General features: G+C 47.1%; 1 protein-coding gene across 1 annotated transcript in view; it reads left to right on the plus strand.

Moving 5' to 3' along the window:
- Nucleotides 1-20,827, plus strand: part of LOC139230278 (BAR/IMD domain-containing adapter protein 2-like 2) — an 80,778-nt gene that overhangs the window by 5,423 nt on the left and 54,528 nt on the right. Inside the window, exon 2 of the mRNA XM_070862106.1 lies at nucleotides 14,277-14,352. Within this exon, the coding sequence (XP_070718207.1) occupies nucleotides 14,277-14,352 (76 nt within the window). The remainder of the gene's footprint in view (nucleotides 1-14,276; nucleotides 14,353-20,827) is intronic.

Below are 20,827 nucleotides of genomic sequence, written 5' to 3' on the forward strand. Positions count from 1 at the left end.
ATTGTTTCTTTTAACATAGAATTTGCAGCACGGAAACAGGCCATTCGGCCCAACTGGTCTATGCTTCTGTTTACCCTTCACACGAGCCTCCTCCAACCCCTCTTCATCTCACCTTATCAGCATAACCTTCTATTCCTTTCTCCCTCTTGTACTTAGCTGCCCCTTAAATGAATCTAGACCTTTCTCCTTAACTACTCCATGAGGTAGAAAGTTTTGCATTCTAACGGCTCATTGGGTGAAGAAGTTTCTCCAGCTATTTATGAGCTTAGTTTTGGACTTTCCCGCAAGTGGAAACTCACTGGGGCCAAAATTGCCCCTCTCGATATGGCCTGTTATCACCGCAAATCGGCGGTCACGCTGCGCCGTGAAGTGGCCGCCGACTTTTGGTGGAATGGCGGCTGATTGACCTCCTGAGGTTTTCCGGTGGTGCCCCGATCTCTTCCCCCCTCGCCCCCCCCTGTACTGCTCCGTTGCTGCCGATCGCGGTAAGCCCGTCATCACCGTGCGCACCGCTGATCTACCCCCACGATGGCGACATTCCCCTCGGAAAATCTTCGGCGGTGCCAAAACCTGTTTTTTCCCCGGTGGTCCAGGGAAGCTGCCCAGGGAGGGTGCACTGCCGCTGCCGCCGTGTTTTTATTTGGTCGGCCGACTTGCCATGTCGGCCCCGACAATTATGCCCCTGGGTTCGGCCGGGCCGCCAACAGGCAGCCTGGCACTCCCTCTCGGGTGCCTCAGGTCACTGGCCCGGCCGAAACCTTCCCCGCCGGCCCAGTGGGCAGAGGGTTTTTGAATCGCGGAGGCTCTCCCCTTTCAGTGAACGGGAGAGCCGTGGTGATGCGCCGCCGTGATGATGTCATCGCGGCTGTCACTCCGCACCGCCCCCAAACTCCCGCCCCTCAGGTATTGCCACCACCGCGTATCCGCCCCTCTCGGGTAGTCACCGCCCCCGTTAAGAGCGACTTCCGGACCCAAATAAAAAAAAAAGCAACAAAGAGCCGAATGTTGCTCAAGAGGCTGCGGTACAAACCATGCAAACCGGGTACGTGCGTCCTGTTTCGGGCGGGGGGCAATTTCTACCCCTCTACATCTACCATAGAAACATAGAAACATAGAAAATAGGTGCAGGAGTAGGCCATTCAGCCCTTCTAGCCTGCACCACCATTCAATGAGTTCATGGCTGAACATTCAACTTCAGTACCCCATTCCTGCTTTCTCGCCATACCCCTTGATCCCCCTAGTAGTAAGGACTACATCTAACTCCTTTTTGAATATATTTAGTGAATTGGCCTCAACAACTTTCTGTGGTAGAGAATTCCACAGGTTCACCACTCTCTGGGTGAAGAAGTTCCTCCGCATCTCGGTCCTAAATGGCTTACCCCTTATCCTTAGACTGTGACCTCTGGTTCTGGACTTCCCCAACATTGGGAACATTCTTCCTGCATCTAACCTGTCTAACCCCGTCAGAATTTTATATGTTTCTATGAGGTCCCCTCTCATTCTTCTGAACTCCAGTGAATACAAGCCCAGTTGATCCAGTCTTTCTTGATAGGTCAGTCCCGCCATCCCGGGAATCAGTCTGGTGAACCTTCGCTGCACTCCCTCAATAGCAAGAATGTCCTTCCTCAGGTTAGGAGACCAAAACTGTACACAATACTCCAGGTGTGGCCTCACCAATGCCCTGTACAACTGTAGCAACACCTCCCTGCCCCTGTACTCAAATCCCCTTGCTATGAAGGCCAACATGCCATTTGCTTTCTTAACCGCCTGCTGCACCTGCATGCCAACCTTCAATGACTGATGTACCATGACACCCAGGTCTCTTTGCACCTGCCCTTTTCCTAATCTGTCACCATTCAGATAATAGTCTGTCTCTCTGTTTTTACCACCAAAGTGGATAACCTCACATTTATCCACATTATACTTCATCTGCCATGCATTTGCCCACTCACCTAACCTATCCAAGTCGCTCTTCAGCCTCACAGCATCCTCCTCGCAGCTCACACTGCCACCCAACTTAGTGTCATCCGCAAATTTGGAGATACTACATTTGGAGATACTACATTTAATCCCCTCATCTAAATCATTAATGTACAGTGTAAACAGCTGGGGCCCCATTGAACCCTATTGAACCCATCGTTTTTGAAGTTTATTAGTGTCAATCACTAAAACCGTTGTCTTTTTCTGCTCTCTGAAGAGGCTGGCAAGCCACACAAACTGTAAAAAGTGGACGGCCCACCAGCCCATTGCAACCAGGCATGGATAATAAATGTGGCTTTGGCCAGCATCACCTAGATCCTGAAAGCAAATAGGAGAGGCAAGAGGGAAAACATATCTTGTACATGTTTGTGTTTACACTCTTTTAAGAAGCGATTATTCTTGAACGTTTTGCCGTGTTGCAGTATACGAGAATTCCACTCCAGCCTTGGTTCTGTGTCTCTGGGTGTCCATAAACCAATAAAACTTCTCAGTGCGGTTTTCATGCTTATTGAGTTGGTCGGCCGATTTTGCTTGAAGATCTTGTTTGTGAGCAACTGGGGGTCAGATTTGGGCAGATGTCTGGTGCTGCGTTGGCCTTTATTGCGAGGGGGATAGAGTATAAAAGCAGAGAAGTCCTGCTGCAACTGTACAGGGTATTGGTGAAGCCACACCTGGAGTACTGCGTACAGTTTTGGTCTCCGTATTTAAGGAAGGATATACTTGCACTGGAGGCTGTTCAGAGAAGGTTCACTAGGTGGATTCTGGCGATGAAGGGGTTGACTTATGAGGAAAGGTTGAGTAGGTTGGGCCTATACACATTGGAGTTCAGAAGAATGAGAGGTGATCTTATTGAAACATATATAAGATAATGAGGAGGCTTGACAAGGTGGATGCAGAGAGGATATTTCCACTCATAGGGGAAACTAAAACTAGGGGACATAGTCTCAGAATAAGGGGCCGGCCATTTAAGACGGAGATGGGGAGACATTTTTTTTTCAGAGAATTGTAAATCTGTGGAATTCTCTGCCCCAGAGAGCTGTGGAGGCTGGGTCATTGAATATATTTAAGGCACAGATAGACAGATTTTTGAGCGATAAGGGAGTAAAGGGTTATGGGGAGCTGAGTCCATGATCAGATCAGCCATAATCTTAGTGAATGGCGGAGCAGGCTCGAGGGGCCAAATGGCCGACTCCTGCTCCTATTTCTTATGCATGAGCAAGTAGAAGTGAGCGAGGTGTTATTCAAGCAAAAGGACAGTTCAACTTAGAGGGAGTCAAAATGCTATAATGTCCGAAAAAACCTGAGCAATGGGCTCCTCCGATAGGTCAGATAATAAGTGCAGAGTCCATTGGGGACCTGCACCGTGCAAACCATGCATTCGAACCACAGCCGGTACTGAGCGAGCTGATCTCACCCAAGCAGTGAAGACGCATGCGCAGAAGGCTGTTGCTAGGGAAGCTCTGCCTTCCACATTCGCTGGGCCCGTTTCACATCGCTGGGCTATCGCTGGGCTGAAAGTCGCGGTCCAAAAAATGGCCGATGTTCCAGCGATCGTGAAGGCTGACACATCGTCAAGGCTGGAACATCCGATAGCCAGCAAAGTGGAAAGTCTAGCCCAATGCGTTTAGTCATGGAATCATACGGCACAGAAGGAAGCCGTTCGGTCCATCGTACCTGTGCCTGCTCTTTGAAAGAGCTGTCCAATTAGTCGATGGCATACGGAATGCTTGCCTTTATTAGCCAAGGCATGGAATACAAGAGCAAGGAGGTTATGCTTGAACTGTATAAAACACTGGTTTAGGCCGCAGCTGGAGTACTGCGTGCAGTTCTGGTCACCACATCACAGGAAAGATGTGATTGCACTGGAAAGGGTGCACAGGAGATTTACAAGAATGTTGCCTGGGCTGGAGAATTTTGGCTATGAGGAAAGATTGGAGATGCTGGGTCTGTTTTCTTTGGAACAGAGGAGGCTGAGGGGAGACCTGATTGAGGTGTATAACATTATGAGGGGCCTGGATAGAGTGGATAGGAAGGACTGGTTTCCCTTGGCAGAGGGGTCAACAACCAGGGGGCATATATTAAAAGTAATTGGGGGGAAATATGAGGTAAATTTCTTCACCCAGAGGGTGGTGGGGGTCTGGAACTCACTGCCTGAAAGGGTGGTAGAGGCAGAAACCCTCACCACATTTAAAAAGTACTTGGATGTACACTTGAAGTGCCGTAACCTACAGGGCTATGGACCAAAAGCTGGAAAGTGGGATTAGGCTGGGTAGCTCTAGATCGGCCAGCACAAACACGATGGATCAAAATGGCCTCTTTCCGTGCAGTAAATTTCTATGATTCTATTTCTATGATTCTGGTCTCACTCCACTGCCCTATCTCCACAGCCCTGCAAATTTCTCCTTTTCATAGAATCATAGAATGATTATAACATGGAAGGAGGCCATTCGGCCTTTCGAGCCCGTGACGGCTCTCTGCAAGAGCACTTCACCTAGTCCCACTCCACGCCCTTTCCCCATAACCCTGCACATTTTTTTCCTTCAGGTACTTAACCAATTCGCTTTTGAAAGCCACGATTGAGCCTGCCTCCACCACCCTTTCAAGCAGTGCATTCCAGATCCTAACCACTCGCTGCGTAAAACCGTTTTTCTTCGTGTTGTCTTTGGTTCATTTGCCAATCACCTTAAATCTGTATCCTCTGATTTGGAAGTGCGTACTCTCTATTTACAAAGCTACAGTCCCATCTGTCTTTCAGATGACCCATTAAACTGAGGCCCCGCCTGCCCTCTCAGGTGGATGTAGCACTATTTCGAAGAAGAGCAGGGGAGCTATCCCTGGTGTCCTGGCCAATATTTATTCCCCACCCAAGATCACTAAAACAGATTCACTGGTCTTTATCGCATTGCTGTGCGCAAATTGGTTACTGCGTTTCCCACATTACAACAGTGACTACACTCCACAAAAGTACTTTATTGGCTGTAAAGCGCTTTGAGACCGGTGGTTGTGAAAGGCGCTATATAAATGCAAGTCTTCCTTTTTTTTCTTTTTATGGTGGCGAGTTCCACATTCTCACCACCTTCTGGGTACAGAGATTTCTCCTTAATTCCTTCCTGGATTTATCAGATCTTATATCCATGACCACTAGTTTTGGTCTCACCCACAAGTGGAAAACATTACGTTTTAAACCTCTTCATAATTTTAGTCCTAGAAACTTAGAAAGTAGGTGCAGGAGCAGGCCATTCGGCCCTTCGAGCCTGCACCACCATTCAATATGATCATGGCTGATCATGCAACTTCAGTACCCCACTCCTGCTTTCTCTCCATACCCCTTGATCCCTTTAGCCGTAAGGGACACATCTAACTCCCTTTTGAATATATCTAACGAACTGGCCTCAACTTTCTGTGGTAGAGAATTGCACAGGTTCACAACTCTCTGAGTGAAGAAGTTAAAGCCCTCTATCAGGTCACCCCTGGGCCTTCTCTGTTCTAGAGAGAAGAGACCCAGCTTGTTCCACCTTTCCTGACAGTTCTAAACTCTCAGAATAGAAGAGAAAATGACAACCGAAGTGAACCCTTCTCCCTTCTCCCTAAACGTCTGTCTGTAAATCAAAGGCTATTTTTAGTTCTATCTCATTTTCTCCCATCTTATTTTCCCCTTGTGTTACTTTAATCCTTTAATAAGGAAGAGATGAAAGATTCTTTTGAAAAAGCAGTGAGTTTTTTTCCTCTTGAATCGATGAGCTGAGAACAGAGACGCGCTGTCTGCACGAATGCAGGTCAGATGGTTTGATCTGGTAATAAAGCATCTAAGGAGAGGCTGTTCTTTATGGAGGGACAGCATAAAATCATTGTGTATCTGCTGACAGCTAAAAACCGTGCCTTTTGCCGATACTCATAGGAGCAGGAGGAGGCCATTCAGCCCCTCGAGCCTGACCCTGCATTCAATTAGATCATGGCTGATCTGTAATGAAAGACTTACATTTATATAGCGCCTTTCACGACCACCGGACGACTCAAAGCACTTTACAGCCAATGAAATACTTTTGGAATGTAGTCACTGTTGTAATGTGGGAAACGCGGCGGCCAATTTGCGCACAGCAAGCTCCCACAAGCAGCAATGTGATCATGACCTGATAACCTGTTTTTGTTATGTTGATTGAGGGAACTCCCCCTAGCTCTTCTTCGAAAAAGTGCCATGGGGTCTTTTACATTCACCCAAGAGCAGACGGGGCTCGTTTAGCGTCTCATCCAAAAGACGGTACTTCTGACAGTGCGGCACTCCCTCAGCACTGCACTGAGAGTGTCAGCCTAGATTTATTTCCTCAAGTCCCTGGAGTGGGACTTTTGACTCAGAGGCGAGTGTACTACCAACTAAGCCACAGCAGACACAGTTGAGCTGTACCTTAACTCCATTTACCCACTATTCATCCACATCTCTTGATACCCTTATCTAATAAAAATCTGTCGCTCTCAAACTTGCCTCAGCATCGACAGCCTTTTTGTTGGAGAAAAGTTCAGAGTTCCACTATCCTTTGTGCTCCCTGATGTCTCGTTGATCAGCTCATAATTATTTAAGTGCTCTGCCATTCTGTCCCCGATAACAGAATTCCAGTAACTTCCCCACACCTGATGTTAAACTAACAGGCCTGTAGTTTCTTGGCCGTCCGGACGGAATTCCCCATCGGCGCCAAACCCCGGAATCTCCCTCGGGAGCCGGCGCCTCACAACTTGAGCCGCCTCGGGGAAATCCCCTCCGTGCCTTTCAGTTCTGCGCAGAGGGGTTTCCTGTACGGGCTGCTCCTGCACACTCTTAACCTTGCCATCCTCGTCTGCCGTCCGGACACGCCATGGCGTACCATCTAGCCGTCCGGAGGAGGCGGGGGTCCCCGATGGAGTGCACTCTACGCGGGAGTCCTCCCACTATTTATCGGGGACTTGGCCTGGAGGATGGTGCACGGAGCAGTCCTGTGCAATAAATTTTTAAGCTGGTTCACAGGCTCCCAGGCCGCCTGCAATTTCTGCGGCCTGGAAGAGTCCGTGTTCCATGTTTTTATCGAATGCACGAGGTTGCAGCCCCTGTTTCACTATTTAAAGGGGCTGCTCCTCAATTTCTGGCTGCACTTCAGTCCCACACTCCTGATCTTTGGGCACCCTGTGCGGAGGGGAGCGGGTAGGTCTGAGGGTCTCCTCGTAGGACTGCTCCTGGGCATGGCCAAGGGGGCATCAGCCGGTCCAGGCAGCGGGCGGTCAATGGGGTCGTTCAGCCTGACTGCCTGCCTCTCTTCCGCGATTACATCCGGGCCAGGGTGTCCTTAGAGATGGAGCACGCGGTGTCCACCGGTACGCTCGCGGCCTTCCGCGAGAGGTGGGCACCGGAGGGACTGGACTGCATCATCACCCCCGGCAACCAAATTTTAATTTGATTTTATATGTTTTAAAGTTTAATTTGGTTTAATTGCTGGGGATTTAGCGTCCCCCTCCCCTTTTATAGGGGGCACTTGTAAAATATATAATTTTAATGCCCCCCAAAAAAACTTTAAAAAAAACACACAAAAAAACAAAAAAAAAACAAACAAACAAAAAAAAGAGGGCAGTTAAAATGTCTGGAGTGTCCCCCAGATTGCGGGGGGGGGGGGGGCACTTGATCTAATGTTTATTTTGTTCCCCCCCTAAAGAGTTGTAGTTTCTTGGTACCTGTAATGTATTTATTTCAGGGATTCTTTGAATAAGAATTCATAGCAACACATTTCTATTAAGAACTAATTGGTTTATTAGCAAAGGTTTAACAATCACACTACACATTACCAGTTCATCCACCAGGCTCACAACCACCTGCCTCATTGTGGATCCCCCGAACCCAACTGGCCGGGGTTTTATTGAGTCTTGTGAACATCATGTGACTGGCTAAGCCACTCCCAATGCAACAGCTCTACAAACCTGTAAGCATACTCACAGGTGCATACATTACAGTACCTCTCCATCCTTTCTTAAATAATGGAGTGACATTTGGAATTTGCTAATCCAAAGGCACAATTCTGAATCTGGAGAGGTTTGGAAAACTCTGCCTTAATCATCTACAAATGCCCCACTTGTTTCTTTAAAAAAAAATGGAGTGGGAACCATCAGCTCCTGGAACTGAACTCTCTCAAGTCCCATTATTTTCTCCATTACCATTTTAAAAACTTAGATTAAATCCAATAAGTTTCGCCCCTTAACATATTTTTAGGTTCCCTTGTGCTGCATGTATTTTGTCCCCTTCCTGCACTGTGAAAACCAATGAATTTAATAAGTCTACCATTTCCTTATGATCCACTATCCGAACACCTCCATCCATCTTTAATGGGCCCTCACTCACCCTTACCACTCGCTTCCTCTTGATATATTTTTAAAAACTTTTAAAGTTACATTTGATATCCCTTGCAAGATTTTTTGCACCTCATCTCTTTCTAAGTATCCCAAAATACATGCAGCACAAGGGAACCTAAAAATATGTTAAGGGGCGAAACTTATTGGATTTAATCTAAGTTTTTTAAATGGTAATGGAGAAAATAATGGGACTTGAGAGAGTTCAGTTCCAGGAGCTGATGGTTCCCACTCCATTTTTTTTTAAAGAAACAAGTGGGGCATTTGTAGATGATTAAGGCAGAGTTTTCCAAACCTCTCTAGATTCAGAAATTGTGCCTTTCGATTAGCAAATTCCAAATGTCACTCCATTATAAATGCAAGTCTTCCTTCCTTCCTTCCTTCCTTCCTTCCTTCCTTCCTTCCTTCCTTCCTTCCTTCCTTCCTTCCTTCCTTCCTTCCTTCCTTCCTTCCTTCCTTCCTTCCTTCCCTTCCCTTCCCTCCCTCTCCTTTCCTCCCTTTCCTTCTCCTTTCTCCCTTTCTCTCTCTCTCTCTGCCTATAGTTGCAAGCCTTTTCTTTTAGCTTAATACTGCCTGTTACCTCGTTGAGAAACCATACTAGAAAATCATGGTAGCATGATTAAAATCATGGAGGTGCAAGAGGTCAGAATTGGCCGAGGGCAAAGATCTCGAAAGGTTGTAGGGCTAGAGGAGCTTACAGAGATAGGGAGGGACGAAGCCATGGAGTAATGGAGCACAAGGATGAGAACTTTAGAATGGGGATATTGCCAGACTGGGAGCCACTGTAGGTCAGCGAGCTCAGGAGTGATGGGAAATGGGACTTGGTGCGAGTTAGGATACAGGCAGCGGAGTTTTTATGAATGGAATGTGACCATTATGTCTGAAATCTCTATTGATTGACAGACTTGTTTATTTATTAAGATACTTATTTTAATATTTTACTTTCTACAAGTTTGAATTTCAAGGTGAAGAGAAGTCTCAAACCCAGTCGACGAATCCGGTTTTTTGTTCCGTGTTTTCCATCAGGAGGCTGTAGACAGTTTGTGGATGTTTCATGCCACATAAAGGTTTTGATCAGTGTGTAAGTGTAAGATTTGTGTGTCAATGCTTGCCCAATATAGGCATCCGTCCATGATAGGTGTCAGTGGTGGGGACCGTACTTCCGACAGATGCACAGAATCACATAGAATTTACAGCACGGAAAGAGGCCATTTGGCCCAACTGGTCTGTGCCGGTGTTTATGCTCCACTCCAGCCTCCTCCCACTCGGCGGTAGCTAAGCCTATCAGATGCAGGAACGGTAGAATAGTGGTTATATTACTGAGCTAGTAATCACGAGGCCTGGACTAATGTGCCCAGAGATATGAGTTCAAATCCCTGATATGAGCATTTTATTCCAGATTTATTTAATTAACTGAATATCTGGAATAAAAAGCTAGTATCAATAATGGCAGATTGTCGTTAGAAACCCATCTGGTTCACTAATGTCCTTCAGGGAAGGAAATAAGAACATAAGAAATAGGAGCAGGAGTAGGCCACTTGGCCCCTCGGGCCTGCTCCGCCATTCAATAAGATCATGGCTGATCTGATCTTGGCCTCAACTCCACTTCCCCTCCCGCTCCCCATAACCCTCGACTCCCTTATCATTCAAAAATCTGTCTATCTCCACCTTAAATACATTCAATGACCCAGCCTCCACAGCTCTCTGGGGCAGAGAATTCCAAAAATTCACCACCTTCTGAGAGAAGAAATTCTTCTTCATCTCTTTTAAATGGGCGACCCCTTATTCTGAAACAAGGGGCAACATCCTCTCTGCATCCACCCTGTTAAGCCCCCTCATAATTTTAGACGTTTCAATAAGATCACCTCTCATTCTTCTAAACTCCAATGACTATAGGCCCAATCTGCTCAACCTTTCTTCATAAGACAACGCCTTCATCTCTGGAATCAACGTTGTGAACCTTCTCTGAACTGCCTTCAATACAAATATATCCCTCTATAAATAGGAGACCAAAACTGCACGCCGTACTCCAGGTGTGGCCTCACCAATACCCTGAACAGTTGTAGCAGGACTTCTCTGCTTTTATACTCCATCCCCCTTGCAATAAAGGCCAACATTCCATTTGCCTTCCTGATTATTTGCTGTACCTGCATACTAACTGTTTGAGTTTCATGTATAAAGGACCTCCAGGTCCCTCTGTACCGCAGCATTTTGTAATCTCTCCCCATTTAGATAATAAATTTGCTCTTTTATTGCCGCCATGGTCTGATTTGGCCTATATGTGACCCACAGCACTGTGCTTGACTCTTAACTGCCCTCTGGAATGGTCTAGCAAGCCACTCAAGAGCAATTATGGATGGGCAATAAATGTTGGCCTCGCCGGTGACGTCCACATCCTGTGAATGAAAAAAAAACGCATGTTGCAGCAGGAAGGAGTAAGAGGGCAGTAATTCAGTCTCGGGATCCAGGCGACATCTATTCCTGCAAAGACAGCCACAGACACTCGCTAGACCTCTGGTCTGAATTACTGCTGTTACTGCCTCTCGGCTATCATTCCACTTCTATATATTGGAACACCCAACGAAGACTTTGGCGATATTTTGCCTACATTTGCTGGCTGTCTGTTATTTTCCAAGATAGATTAAATATAATAAAACTTTCCCTCTTGCACTGTGGAAAAAAACACAGGAGAGGAAAAATATCAAGTTCTATTAATCAGTTAATTGTGAATCCTAAACCTATCAGTTTAACAGTTCATTATTTATTAACTGTGTGTCTGGCCAGTGTACGTGTCCTATTCATAGCTCTTGAATCCACTTTGGACTGATCTATTTAAGAGCTATTCGGCGTCCACTCTATCTACTCTGCTGACGTGACAGTTAAGTGTCCAAAATGGGACCTGCCAATACTGCGGGCTTCCCCTGATGGCTGAGTGTACTACCAGACATGGTACTGAGCCATGCAGACCAGGACAGTCCCAAATTCTATTCCTGGTCTGAACAGTACTGTACCGTGGGGGAGGATAGTAGGGTTGCCACAATCTGTGCTTGCCAATCATGGGCTAGAAAGAATGAAATAAGCTGTCGCCTTGTCTTGATTTCCAGCTATTGATTCCTGGTGGGACCATGGGACCATAGGAACAGGAGTAGACTATTCAGCTTGTTCCTCCGTTATTTTTTTATTCGTTCATGGAATGTGGGGCATCGCTGGCAAGGCCGGCATTTATTGCCCATCCCTAATTGCCCCTTGAGAAGGTGGTGACGAGCCGCCTTCTTGAACTGCTGCAGTCCCGTGTGGTGAAGGTGCTGCTAAGGAGGAAGTTCCAGGATTTTGACCCAGCGACGATGAAGGGACGGCCGATATATTTCCAAGTCAGGATGGTGTGTGACTTGGAGGGGAACGTGGAGGTGGTGGTGTTCCCATGCGCCTGCTGCCCTTGTCCTTCTAGGTGGTAGAGGTCGTGGGTTTGGGAGGTGCTACCGAAGAAGCCTTGGCGAGTTGCTGCAGTGCATCTTGTAGATGGTGCACACTGCAGCCAGGGGGCGCCGGTGGTGGAGGGAGTGAATGTTGAAGGTGGTGGATGGGGTGTCATTTAATGAGATCCTGGCTGACATGTATCTTACAGTGCTTGACATTTCCATCCTCAATGATCCAAAGGCCTCATGGGCCCATGGCTTTGATTTTCTCCTCGATGTTTAAACATGTAGCCCAGCCAGTGGGCGGGGCTATGCTTGGGATTCCCAGGGGCCATGCGAATGGTCTGAGGAAGGAAAAGCACAGATATCTTGTGTCCTGTTCATAGAGAACAATTTAGCCTTAAGCATTAAGATAGCCAATAGCTAATTAAATCTCCATGGAGTGGTAAAGGAAAAAAGAACAGGTGGAGCGCATGGGGAAGGGAGAAAATTGAAGAGTTTTCAAAGAAAAAAATTTTGGATATGCTCTGAATTTTCTTATAATTCTGCTTTAATATTGCAGAACAGTTTTACTTTCATGAGGTTGAGACTTTTGCTAGTCTGGAATCGTGACCTCCCGTCTCCAGTCGTTTAATTGTTTCTCATTTCCTGTATTTTCAGTTTATTGAGGTTGCAATGTATGTTCTAAAGCTAGAGACGGTGCATAATGAGTGATCGAGCTGTAAGTTCATTTTGAGGTGTGGGCCACTTCCATAAACGACTTGAACTTCAGTCTTGTGTTATTGTGAGATGGTGGCTGGGCCCATGGAGGAGACTATCCCGATGATAATATCGGTTTATTCCATTGGTATTGGTTTATTCATTGGACTGAATCTTTCCCTACGTAAACGTGAGGTCATCCAAAACTTGGCAGCCCGTGTCCTAACTCGCACCAAGTCCCACTCACCCATCACCCCCTGTGCTCGCCGACCTACATTGGCTCCCGGTTAAGCAATGCCTCGATTTCAAAATTCTCATCCTTGTTTAGAAATCCCTCCATGGCCCTCGCCCCCTCCCTATCTCTATAATTTCCTTCAGCCTCACAACTCCCCAAGATATCTGCGCTCCTCAAATGCTGCTCTCTTGAGCATCCCTGATTGTAAACATCGGTGGCCGTGCCTTCAGCTGCCTGGGCCCCAAGCTCTGGAACTCCTTGCCTAAACCTCTACCTTTCTTTCTTCCTTTAAGACGCTCCTTAAAACCTATTTCTTTGGCCGTAATGTCTTCTTATGTGCCTTGGTGTCAAATTTATTTGTTTTGTCTTATAACACTTCTGTGAAGCGCCTTGGGGTGTTTTACTACGTTAGAGGCGCTATATAAATACAAGTTGTTGTTGTTGCCAAAATAACGGCGTGTTACCGACACACCGAGTTATTGACACACAACTCGGCCAACAAGTTCAGGGAAGGAAGAGATACGCCGTGAGTTGTGAATCTCCAGAACTTGCTGGTCGATTTACGTCACTCCGCACAAACTGTATCTCGCCCTCAGCCTCTCCGTTATTTTTAAGAGCTTGCTGGATTTGCACATCAGACTCACCGCAGAAAGCTATGGCTCATAATTAATAGCATAAGTACTTTTTTAACAGTGTAATAATTAATAAATGCAATGCCAATCAACCTCTCCGATGCAGAAAGGGAACAATTAAACTGGCAAATGTCATTCCTGCATGTAGTAAATTGTTGCTGGAGGTTTTGAAAATGTCAAATTTTATATTTTTAATTTTTTTCTTACTTTCCTTTCTTTTTCTTTTTCTCTCTCTTCATCCAATCTTTCTCTCCCTCTCTTTATTTCGCTTTCTGTACCTGATTCAACTCTAATTCCCCCGGTTCCCTTCTCCGCCGTTCCTCTGTTTCTTTCTCAATCCTTAAATCTCATGGGTTAAGAAGTTAGAAACTACACGCTACCAATTCCTCCACTAGGCTCACAACTGCATACCTCATCGTGGATGACCTAGACCCAACTGACTGGGGTTTTATTGAGTCTTGAGAACATCACGTGACTGTCAGAGCCACTCACAATGTGACAGCTCTACAAACCTGTGAGCATACTCACAGGTACATTACAGTTTTCAAATCTGGAATTCTGTCTTTTTTCTCCCGCCCATTATTGATTGGGAAGGTTTCATTTTAACGCTGTCTCAGCGCTGCCTACATAGAAGCGTAGAACAGTCCAGCTCAGAAGACCATTCGGCCCATTGAGTCTGTGTCAGACATAACAACTACTGCTCTCCCAAAAGTAAATGGCACGATATAATCGCAAAGCATCCATATACGCAAATTCTGACAGTCATTCCAGATAGGCCAGGAACAGCACAATAATTTCCAACGTCTGCTATCGTATAATTAATCCTGATTTCTGCTCTTGAATTGAATAAAGTAGCGGATTAATCCGAGTGACCGAGATCCAAAATGTACTTGTTGTTGTAACTGGATGTTTGCGGTGTTGGCTGTATAACTGTTTTGTGTTTGATTGCAGAATATCGTGGAACAATTCAATCCTGGACTGCAGAATCTGGTGTACCTGGGGACCAACTTTGTCAGAGCTTTCAGAAGTAAGTATTGAGCTGGAGATTTTCTGTGACATTTAGTTCCCGTATTAACTTTAAGGTTTGTTAAAAACCAAGATTGAATGATTACAGAACAGATTTATTAAGGCTCAAAAGAACTTCAAATATACTAACTCCAGCTCACAGACCGCCTGACCTGTTTAATCCGCATCCAACCAGTTGACTGCCCAGGGACTTTCTATAGTGGTGGCTGTACTCTGTCGTGGCTCAGTGGGTAGCACTCTCACCGTTGAGTCAGAAGGTTGTGGGTTCAAGTCTCACTCCTTGAGCACAAGAGTCTAGGCTAACACTCCCAGTGCAGTGCTGAGGGAGCGCTGCACTGTTGGAGGAGTCGTCTTTCGATGAGCCGTTAAATCCTCTCAGGTGGACGTAAAAGATCTCACAACACTATTTTGAAGAAGAGCAGGGGAGTTAGTCCCGGTGTCCTGGCCAATGTTTATCCCTCAATCAACATAACAAAAACAGATTATCAGATCATTGTCATAGTGCCATTTGTGGGAGTTTGCTGTGCGCAGTTTGGTTGGCAACTTTCCCTACATTACAACAGTGATTACACTTTGAAATGTTTTTTGCTTGTAAAGCATGTTGGGACATATTTCTTTCAGCTGAGGGAGCATTGCACTGTCAGAGTGCCGCCAGTAATTCACATTGCTGTTTGTGGGACCTTGCTGAGTTTTTTTTTACATTTTTTTTTTAATTTATTCGTTGCCAATCTTTCCAATTCTTTGTCAAATCACAAACGCCAGAGGTCACCCTGCACCTGTCAAGGATCACTCTGCGCCAATGCTCTTAGCCAAAAGGCCTAGAGCCACTGCACCGTTCCTGGAAGTACTGCAATACCAGGTTCGTGCCATGGAGGTGGATGGGTCAGGTCCCCCACACACCTCCGTGGAGGTGGATGGGTCAAGCCACCCACGACCTTGCTGAGTTGCAAGGGAGGAGCCCAATAGACCGGCAAGGTTCCAGATGCAGTCCCCAGTCCATACTGAATGAGCTGATCTAGGACTGGACAGCAGTAGGGCTGCTATGATTGACCCTGGATTCGGGAGGGGAGAACCAGCCAGGGTCCTCCTGATCATTATCCAGGATTCTCAGCTTTGTGCGTGTATCAGGTTGCGGTGGGGTAAAATATCCCCATTATAGACCGACCGAACCACATTCAATGTCAAGGCTCACCAATAAATAATGGTCACTTGGAGCAAGGAATCAACACCCTCAGATGGGAAGGGGGAAATATTGGTGATTGAACAGATTCAGGAGCCTGGTTTGGAAATAAATCATTTTGGACACACTAGTGTTGATGTTACAGACTTGTTAAGTCTCGCTTATTTAAGTTAACCAATTTTAATGTATCTCACCAGAAAGTGTGCATGAGAAAGTGTGGATGAGAGAGTGTGCAAGAGAGTGTGCGCGCGAGGGAGAGTGCGAGAGGGAGAGTGTTTGCGAAAGAGTGTGTAAGTGAGGGAGAGTGTGAGAGGGAGAGTGGGGGAGTGTGAGAGGGAGAGTGTGAGGGAGAGTGTGAGAGAGGTAGTGTGGGAGTGTGAGAGGGGGAGTGTGAGAGGGGGAGTGTGAGAGGGGGAGTGTGAGAGGGAGAGTGTGAGAGGAGTATTGTGGGAGGGAGAGAGGGAGAGTGTGAGAGGGGGAGTGTGAGAGGGAGAGTGTGAGAGGGAGAGTGTGAGAGGAGTAGTGTGGGAGGGAGAGAGGGAGAGTGTGAGAGGGGGGGTGTGAGAGGGAGAGTGTGAGAGGAGTAGTGTGGGAGGGAGAGAGGGAGAGTGTGAGAGGGAGCATGAGAGAGGGAGAGAAGGAGCGTGTGATAGTGAGAGAGGGGGAGGGAGAAAGGGAGAGTGTGAGAGGGGTAGTGTGGGAGGGAGAGAGGCAGAATGTGAAAGGGAGCATGAGAGTGGGGAAGAAGGCGAGAGGGAGAGTGTGAGAGGGAGAATGTGAGAGGGAGAGTGTGAGAGAGTAGTGTGGGAGGGAGAGAGGCAGAATGTGAGAGGGAGAGTGTGTGAGGGGTAGTGTGGGAGGGAGAGAGGGAGAGTGTGAGAGGGAGAGTGTGAGAGAGTAGTGTGGGAGGGAGAGAGGCAGAATGTGAGAGGGAGACTGTGTGAGGGGTAGTGTGGGAGGGAGAGAGGCAGAGTGTGAGAGGGAGCATGAGAAAGGGGGAGAAGGAGAGTGAGAGAGGGAGTGTGTGAGAAGGAGAGAACCATGACTGGGCAACCTCTGGCCATTCTTCAAGTTTGGACCTGGCACTGAGGGAGATCTTTAATTAAGGTGGCTCAGAGATTGGTAGGAAGCTCAAATTGTACTTGGGCACCGAGGCCTCACAAACATAAACGAGAATTGCTTCTCAAAATATGAGTCAAGAACATCTGTCTAACTCAGCAATGTCAGAGTTCCAGGCAATAAAAACTGCCCCTGGACACTGAACAAAGAATGTTGTTCATGAACACATGGGGCTTTTTGTTTTACTTACATTACCTTGCCAGGTCTGATGTGTATCACTATTGTATTGTACGATCTTTACTGACTCATTTCTGCTGTTTTTGTGCCAATTACCATACTTGTCCGACATGTCTGCTGTTTTCCCTCTAGTGCTATATGTCTGTGCAGAGCAGAGGGCTGATATTAAAACGAAAATCTCCATGTTCTCATTCTCACTTGCATCCCTGTAGATGTTGCCGCTTGCTGGGGCATGGCATCATGGGAACCAGGTGGTTTCTCCTACCCCACCCAAATGATGTTAGTTTTTCTCAATTGTTTCTGGGATGTGGGAGTCGCTGGAAAAGCCGGCATTTATATCCCATCCCTAATTGCCCCTTGAGAAGGTGGTGGTGAGCTGCCTTCTTGAACCGCTGCAGTCCCGTGTGGTGAAGGTGCTCCCACAGTGCTGTTAGGGAGGGAGTTTCAGGATTTTGACCCAGCGACGATGAAGGAACGGCCGATATATTTCCAAGTCGGGATGGTGTGTGACTTGGAGGGGAACGTGGAGGTGGTGGTGTTCCCATGCGCCTGCTGCCCTCGTCCTTCTAGGGGGTAGAGGTCGCGGGTTTGGGAGGTGCTGCCGAAGAAGCCTTGGCGAGTTGCTGCAGTGCATCTTGTAGATGGTGCACACTGCAGCCAGGGGGCGCCGGTGGTGGAGGGAGTGACTGTTGAAGGTGGTGGAGGGAGTGAATGTTGAAGGTGGTGGATGGGGTGCCGATCAGTTAATGAACATCGGAAGGCTGGTTATTTTGTTCTTGGGATATGGGTGATGCTGGCAATGCCGTTTTTCTCACACATCCCTGGTTGCTCTGGCCTTCTTTCTATAGCAGGTGTCTTCCAATTGGATGGCTTGCTAGGGCCACTCTAGAGAGAGCATTGGGAGTCCACCACCCAGTCACATCTAGGCCGTACCAGGTAGAGCAGGCAGCTTCCCTTCCCTGAAGGATATTAGTGAACCAGTTGAACTTTTATAATAATACAACAGCTTTCATAGAACTGTACAGCACGGCAAGAGGCCATTCGGCCCATTGTGCCTGTGCCAGCTCTTTGAAAGGGATATCCAATTAGTCCCACTCCCCTGCTCTTTCCTCATAGCCCTGCAAATTTTTAATTTTCAAGTATTTATCCAAGTCCCTTCTGAAAGTTACTATTGAATCTGCTTCCACCACCCTTTCAGGAAGCACGTCCCAGATCATAACACGCAGCGTAAACAAACCAGGGCCTCCAACCGCCCTGCCCCCACACTCCCGCCATTGGTCGCTCGACCCGTCCATCCTCGAGGTGTTCGCCTTCCCGTGCAAACATTAGCTGATTGGATGGTCCTTTGCCTATCAGCCTTGCTTCCCATCTCCAATATTTGTTTAGAATTAACAAACATACCATTGTTTTTTTTTTTCATGCCTCCTGTTATTTCTCTCCCGAGTTGCTCACGGCAGTGTCCAGGAAAGAAAGACTTGCATTTATATAGCGCCTTTCACGTCCACCAGACGCCTCAACGCACTTTACAGCCAATGAAGTAGTTTTGAAGTGTAGTTACTGTTGTAATGTGGGAAACACAGCAGCCAATCTGCACACAGCAAGCTCCCACAGACAGCAATGTGATCATGACCAGATAAACTGTTTTTTTTTTGTGATGTTGATTGAGGGATAAATATTGGCCCCAGGACACCGGGGATAACTCCCCTGCTCTTCTTCGAAATAGTGCCGAGGGATCTTTTTACATCCACCTGAGAGGGCAGACGGGGCCTCGATTTAACGTCTGATCCGAAAGACGGCACCTCCGACAGTGCAGCGCTCCCTCAGCCCTGCACTGGGAGTGTCGGCCGAGATTTTTCTGTGCTCAAGTCCCTGGAGTGGGACTTGCTGCCACAACCTACTGACTCAGAGGCGAGAGTGTGACCCACTGAGCCACGGCTGATGAATGTTGAATTCGTGACGACTCCAGAGCAAACCTGGAGGGTTAGCAACCCAACGTTAATGCTTCCTTGACACTTATCTCGAGGGGGCTTTGAGGAGACGGGCAGTGCTGTGGAACTAAGGATATTTTGTCTGAAAGTTAAGCCCAAATTTGTGGTGTATAATCGAGTGCATGTGACTCCCTTGTTAAATTGATGAGTCACAGTACCTGCTGACTTCTTGCACCTGTTAACCAGAGCTTGAACAAGGCAGATCAGTGATATTGTTTATTTATTACCTGTCTGCTCCTGAGTTCTTAATTGACCAAGTGTACGCACTGTGATTAATCGATTTTCCTGTAATGGTTTTTATGGGGCTGTTTAGTGCGTAATTTTTTCCATTTTCTCGTCTGGGCGACAACCACGACAACTTGCATTTATATAGCGCCTTTAACATCGTAAAACGTCCAGGGGCGCTTCACAGGAGCGCTATCAGACAACATTTGACACAGCCGTATAAGGAGGTATTAGGACAGGTGACCAAAAGCTCGGTCAAAGAGGTAGGTTTTAAGGAGCGACTTAAAGGAGGAGAGAGAGGTAGGGAGGCGGTGAGGTTTTAGGGAGGGAGTTCCAGAGCTTGGGGCCAAGGCAGCTGAAGGCACGGCCACCGATGGTTGAGCGATTATAATCAGGGATGCTCAAGAGGGCAGAATTAGAGGAGCGCAGACATCTCGGAGGGTTGTGGGGCTGGAGGAGATTACAGAGATAGGGAGGGGCGAGGCCATGGAGGGATTTGAGCACTAGGCTGAGAATTTTGAAATCGAGGCGTTGTCACAGCGGGAGCCAATGTCGCTCAGCGAGCACAGGGGTGATGGGTGAGCGGGACTTGGTGCGAGTTAGGACACGGGCAGTAGAGTTTAGGATGACCTTGGGTTTACAGGCTATTCACATCCTGTGGCCTGAAACAATGGTCTGCTCCCAGACTTCAGCAGATAGAGCTCAAACCAGCCCCCTAGAGCTAGGTAGGAACGATCCAGGGTAAAGAAATTCTAGAACCATGCTTGCCGCCACACAATGACAATGAAATGAAAAAAGAAATACTTGCATTTATATATCGCCCTTCATGGCCTCCAAAATGCTTTACAGCCAATTAAGTACTTCTTTTTCAAGTGTAGTCACTGTTGTAAAGTAGGAAACGCAGCAGCCAGTTTGCACACAGCAAGTTCTCATAAGCAGTGATGTGATAATGACCAGATAATCTGTCTGTAGTGATGTTGATTGACGGATAAATATTGGCCCAGGACACCGGGGATAACTCCCCTGTGCTTCTTCGAAATAGTGGCTGTGGGATCTGTCATGTATCTTACATTATTATATATAACTGTATCCTAACATGCTATACATGACTGTAATAAGATATGACCTGTAACCACCAGCATACCTTACCACCAGGGGTGCACTTGCAAGAGACAGGTATATAAGGACAGGTCTCAGGCAAGTGCAGCATTCCAGAGCTGTGAAATAAAGGTGCAGGTCCAGAGTGACCTTGACTTCACTACATGCCTCGTGTGAATCTGTACTGAGGGGACAGGACTTTACAGTGGCGACGGGTTACAGGATTACAGAATCCACAGAATGGCGAACAATGGATCAGATGACAAGTACAATGCTGGAGACAATTGGGAGGACTTTATAGAAAGGCTCCAGCAAAGCTTTGTAAGCAAAGACTAGTTAGGCGACGATAAGGCAGACAAGAGAAAAGCCCATCTCTTGACCAGCTGTGGCTCGAAAACATAAGCTTTAATGAAGGATCTGCTGGCACCCGAGAAACCAGCAAGCAAGTCATTTGAAGAATTGAGCACACTGGTAAGAGACCACCTGAAGCAGGCGAGCAGCCTACACATGGCCAGACACAGGTTCTACAACTACAGACGCTGTGTGGGCCAGAGCATACCCGACTTTGTGACGGAACTTCAGAGGTTGGCTAGTTTATGTGAGTTCTCCGATGAACTGAGGAGAGAAATGCTGAGAGACTTTTTCATTGAAGGAATAGGCCACGCAGGCATATTCCGAAAGCTCATAGA

This window comes from Pristiophorus japonicus, chromosome 19, assembly GCF_044704955.1.
Source record: "Pristiophorus japonicus isolate sPriJap1 chromosome 19, sPriJap1.hap1, whole genome shotgun sequence".
In the NCBI taxonomy this organism is placed as follows: Eukaryota; Metazoa; Chordata; class Chondrichthyes; family Pristiophoridae; genus Pristiophorus; species Pristiophorus japonicus.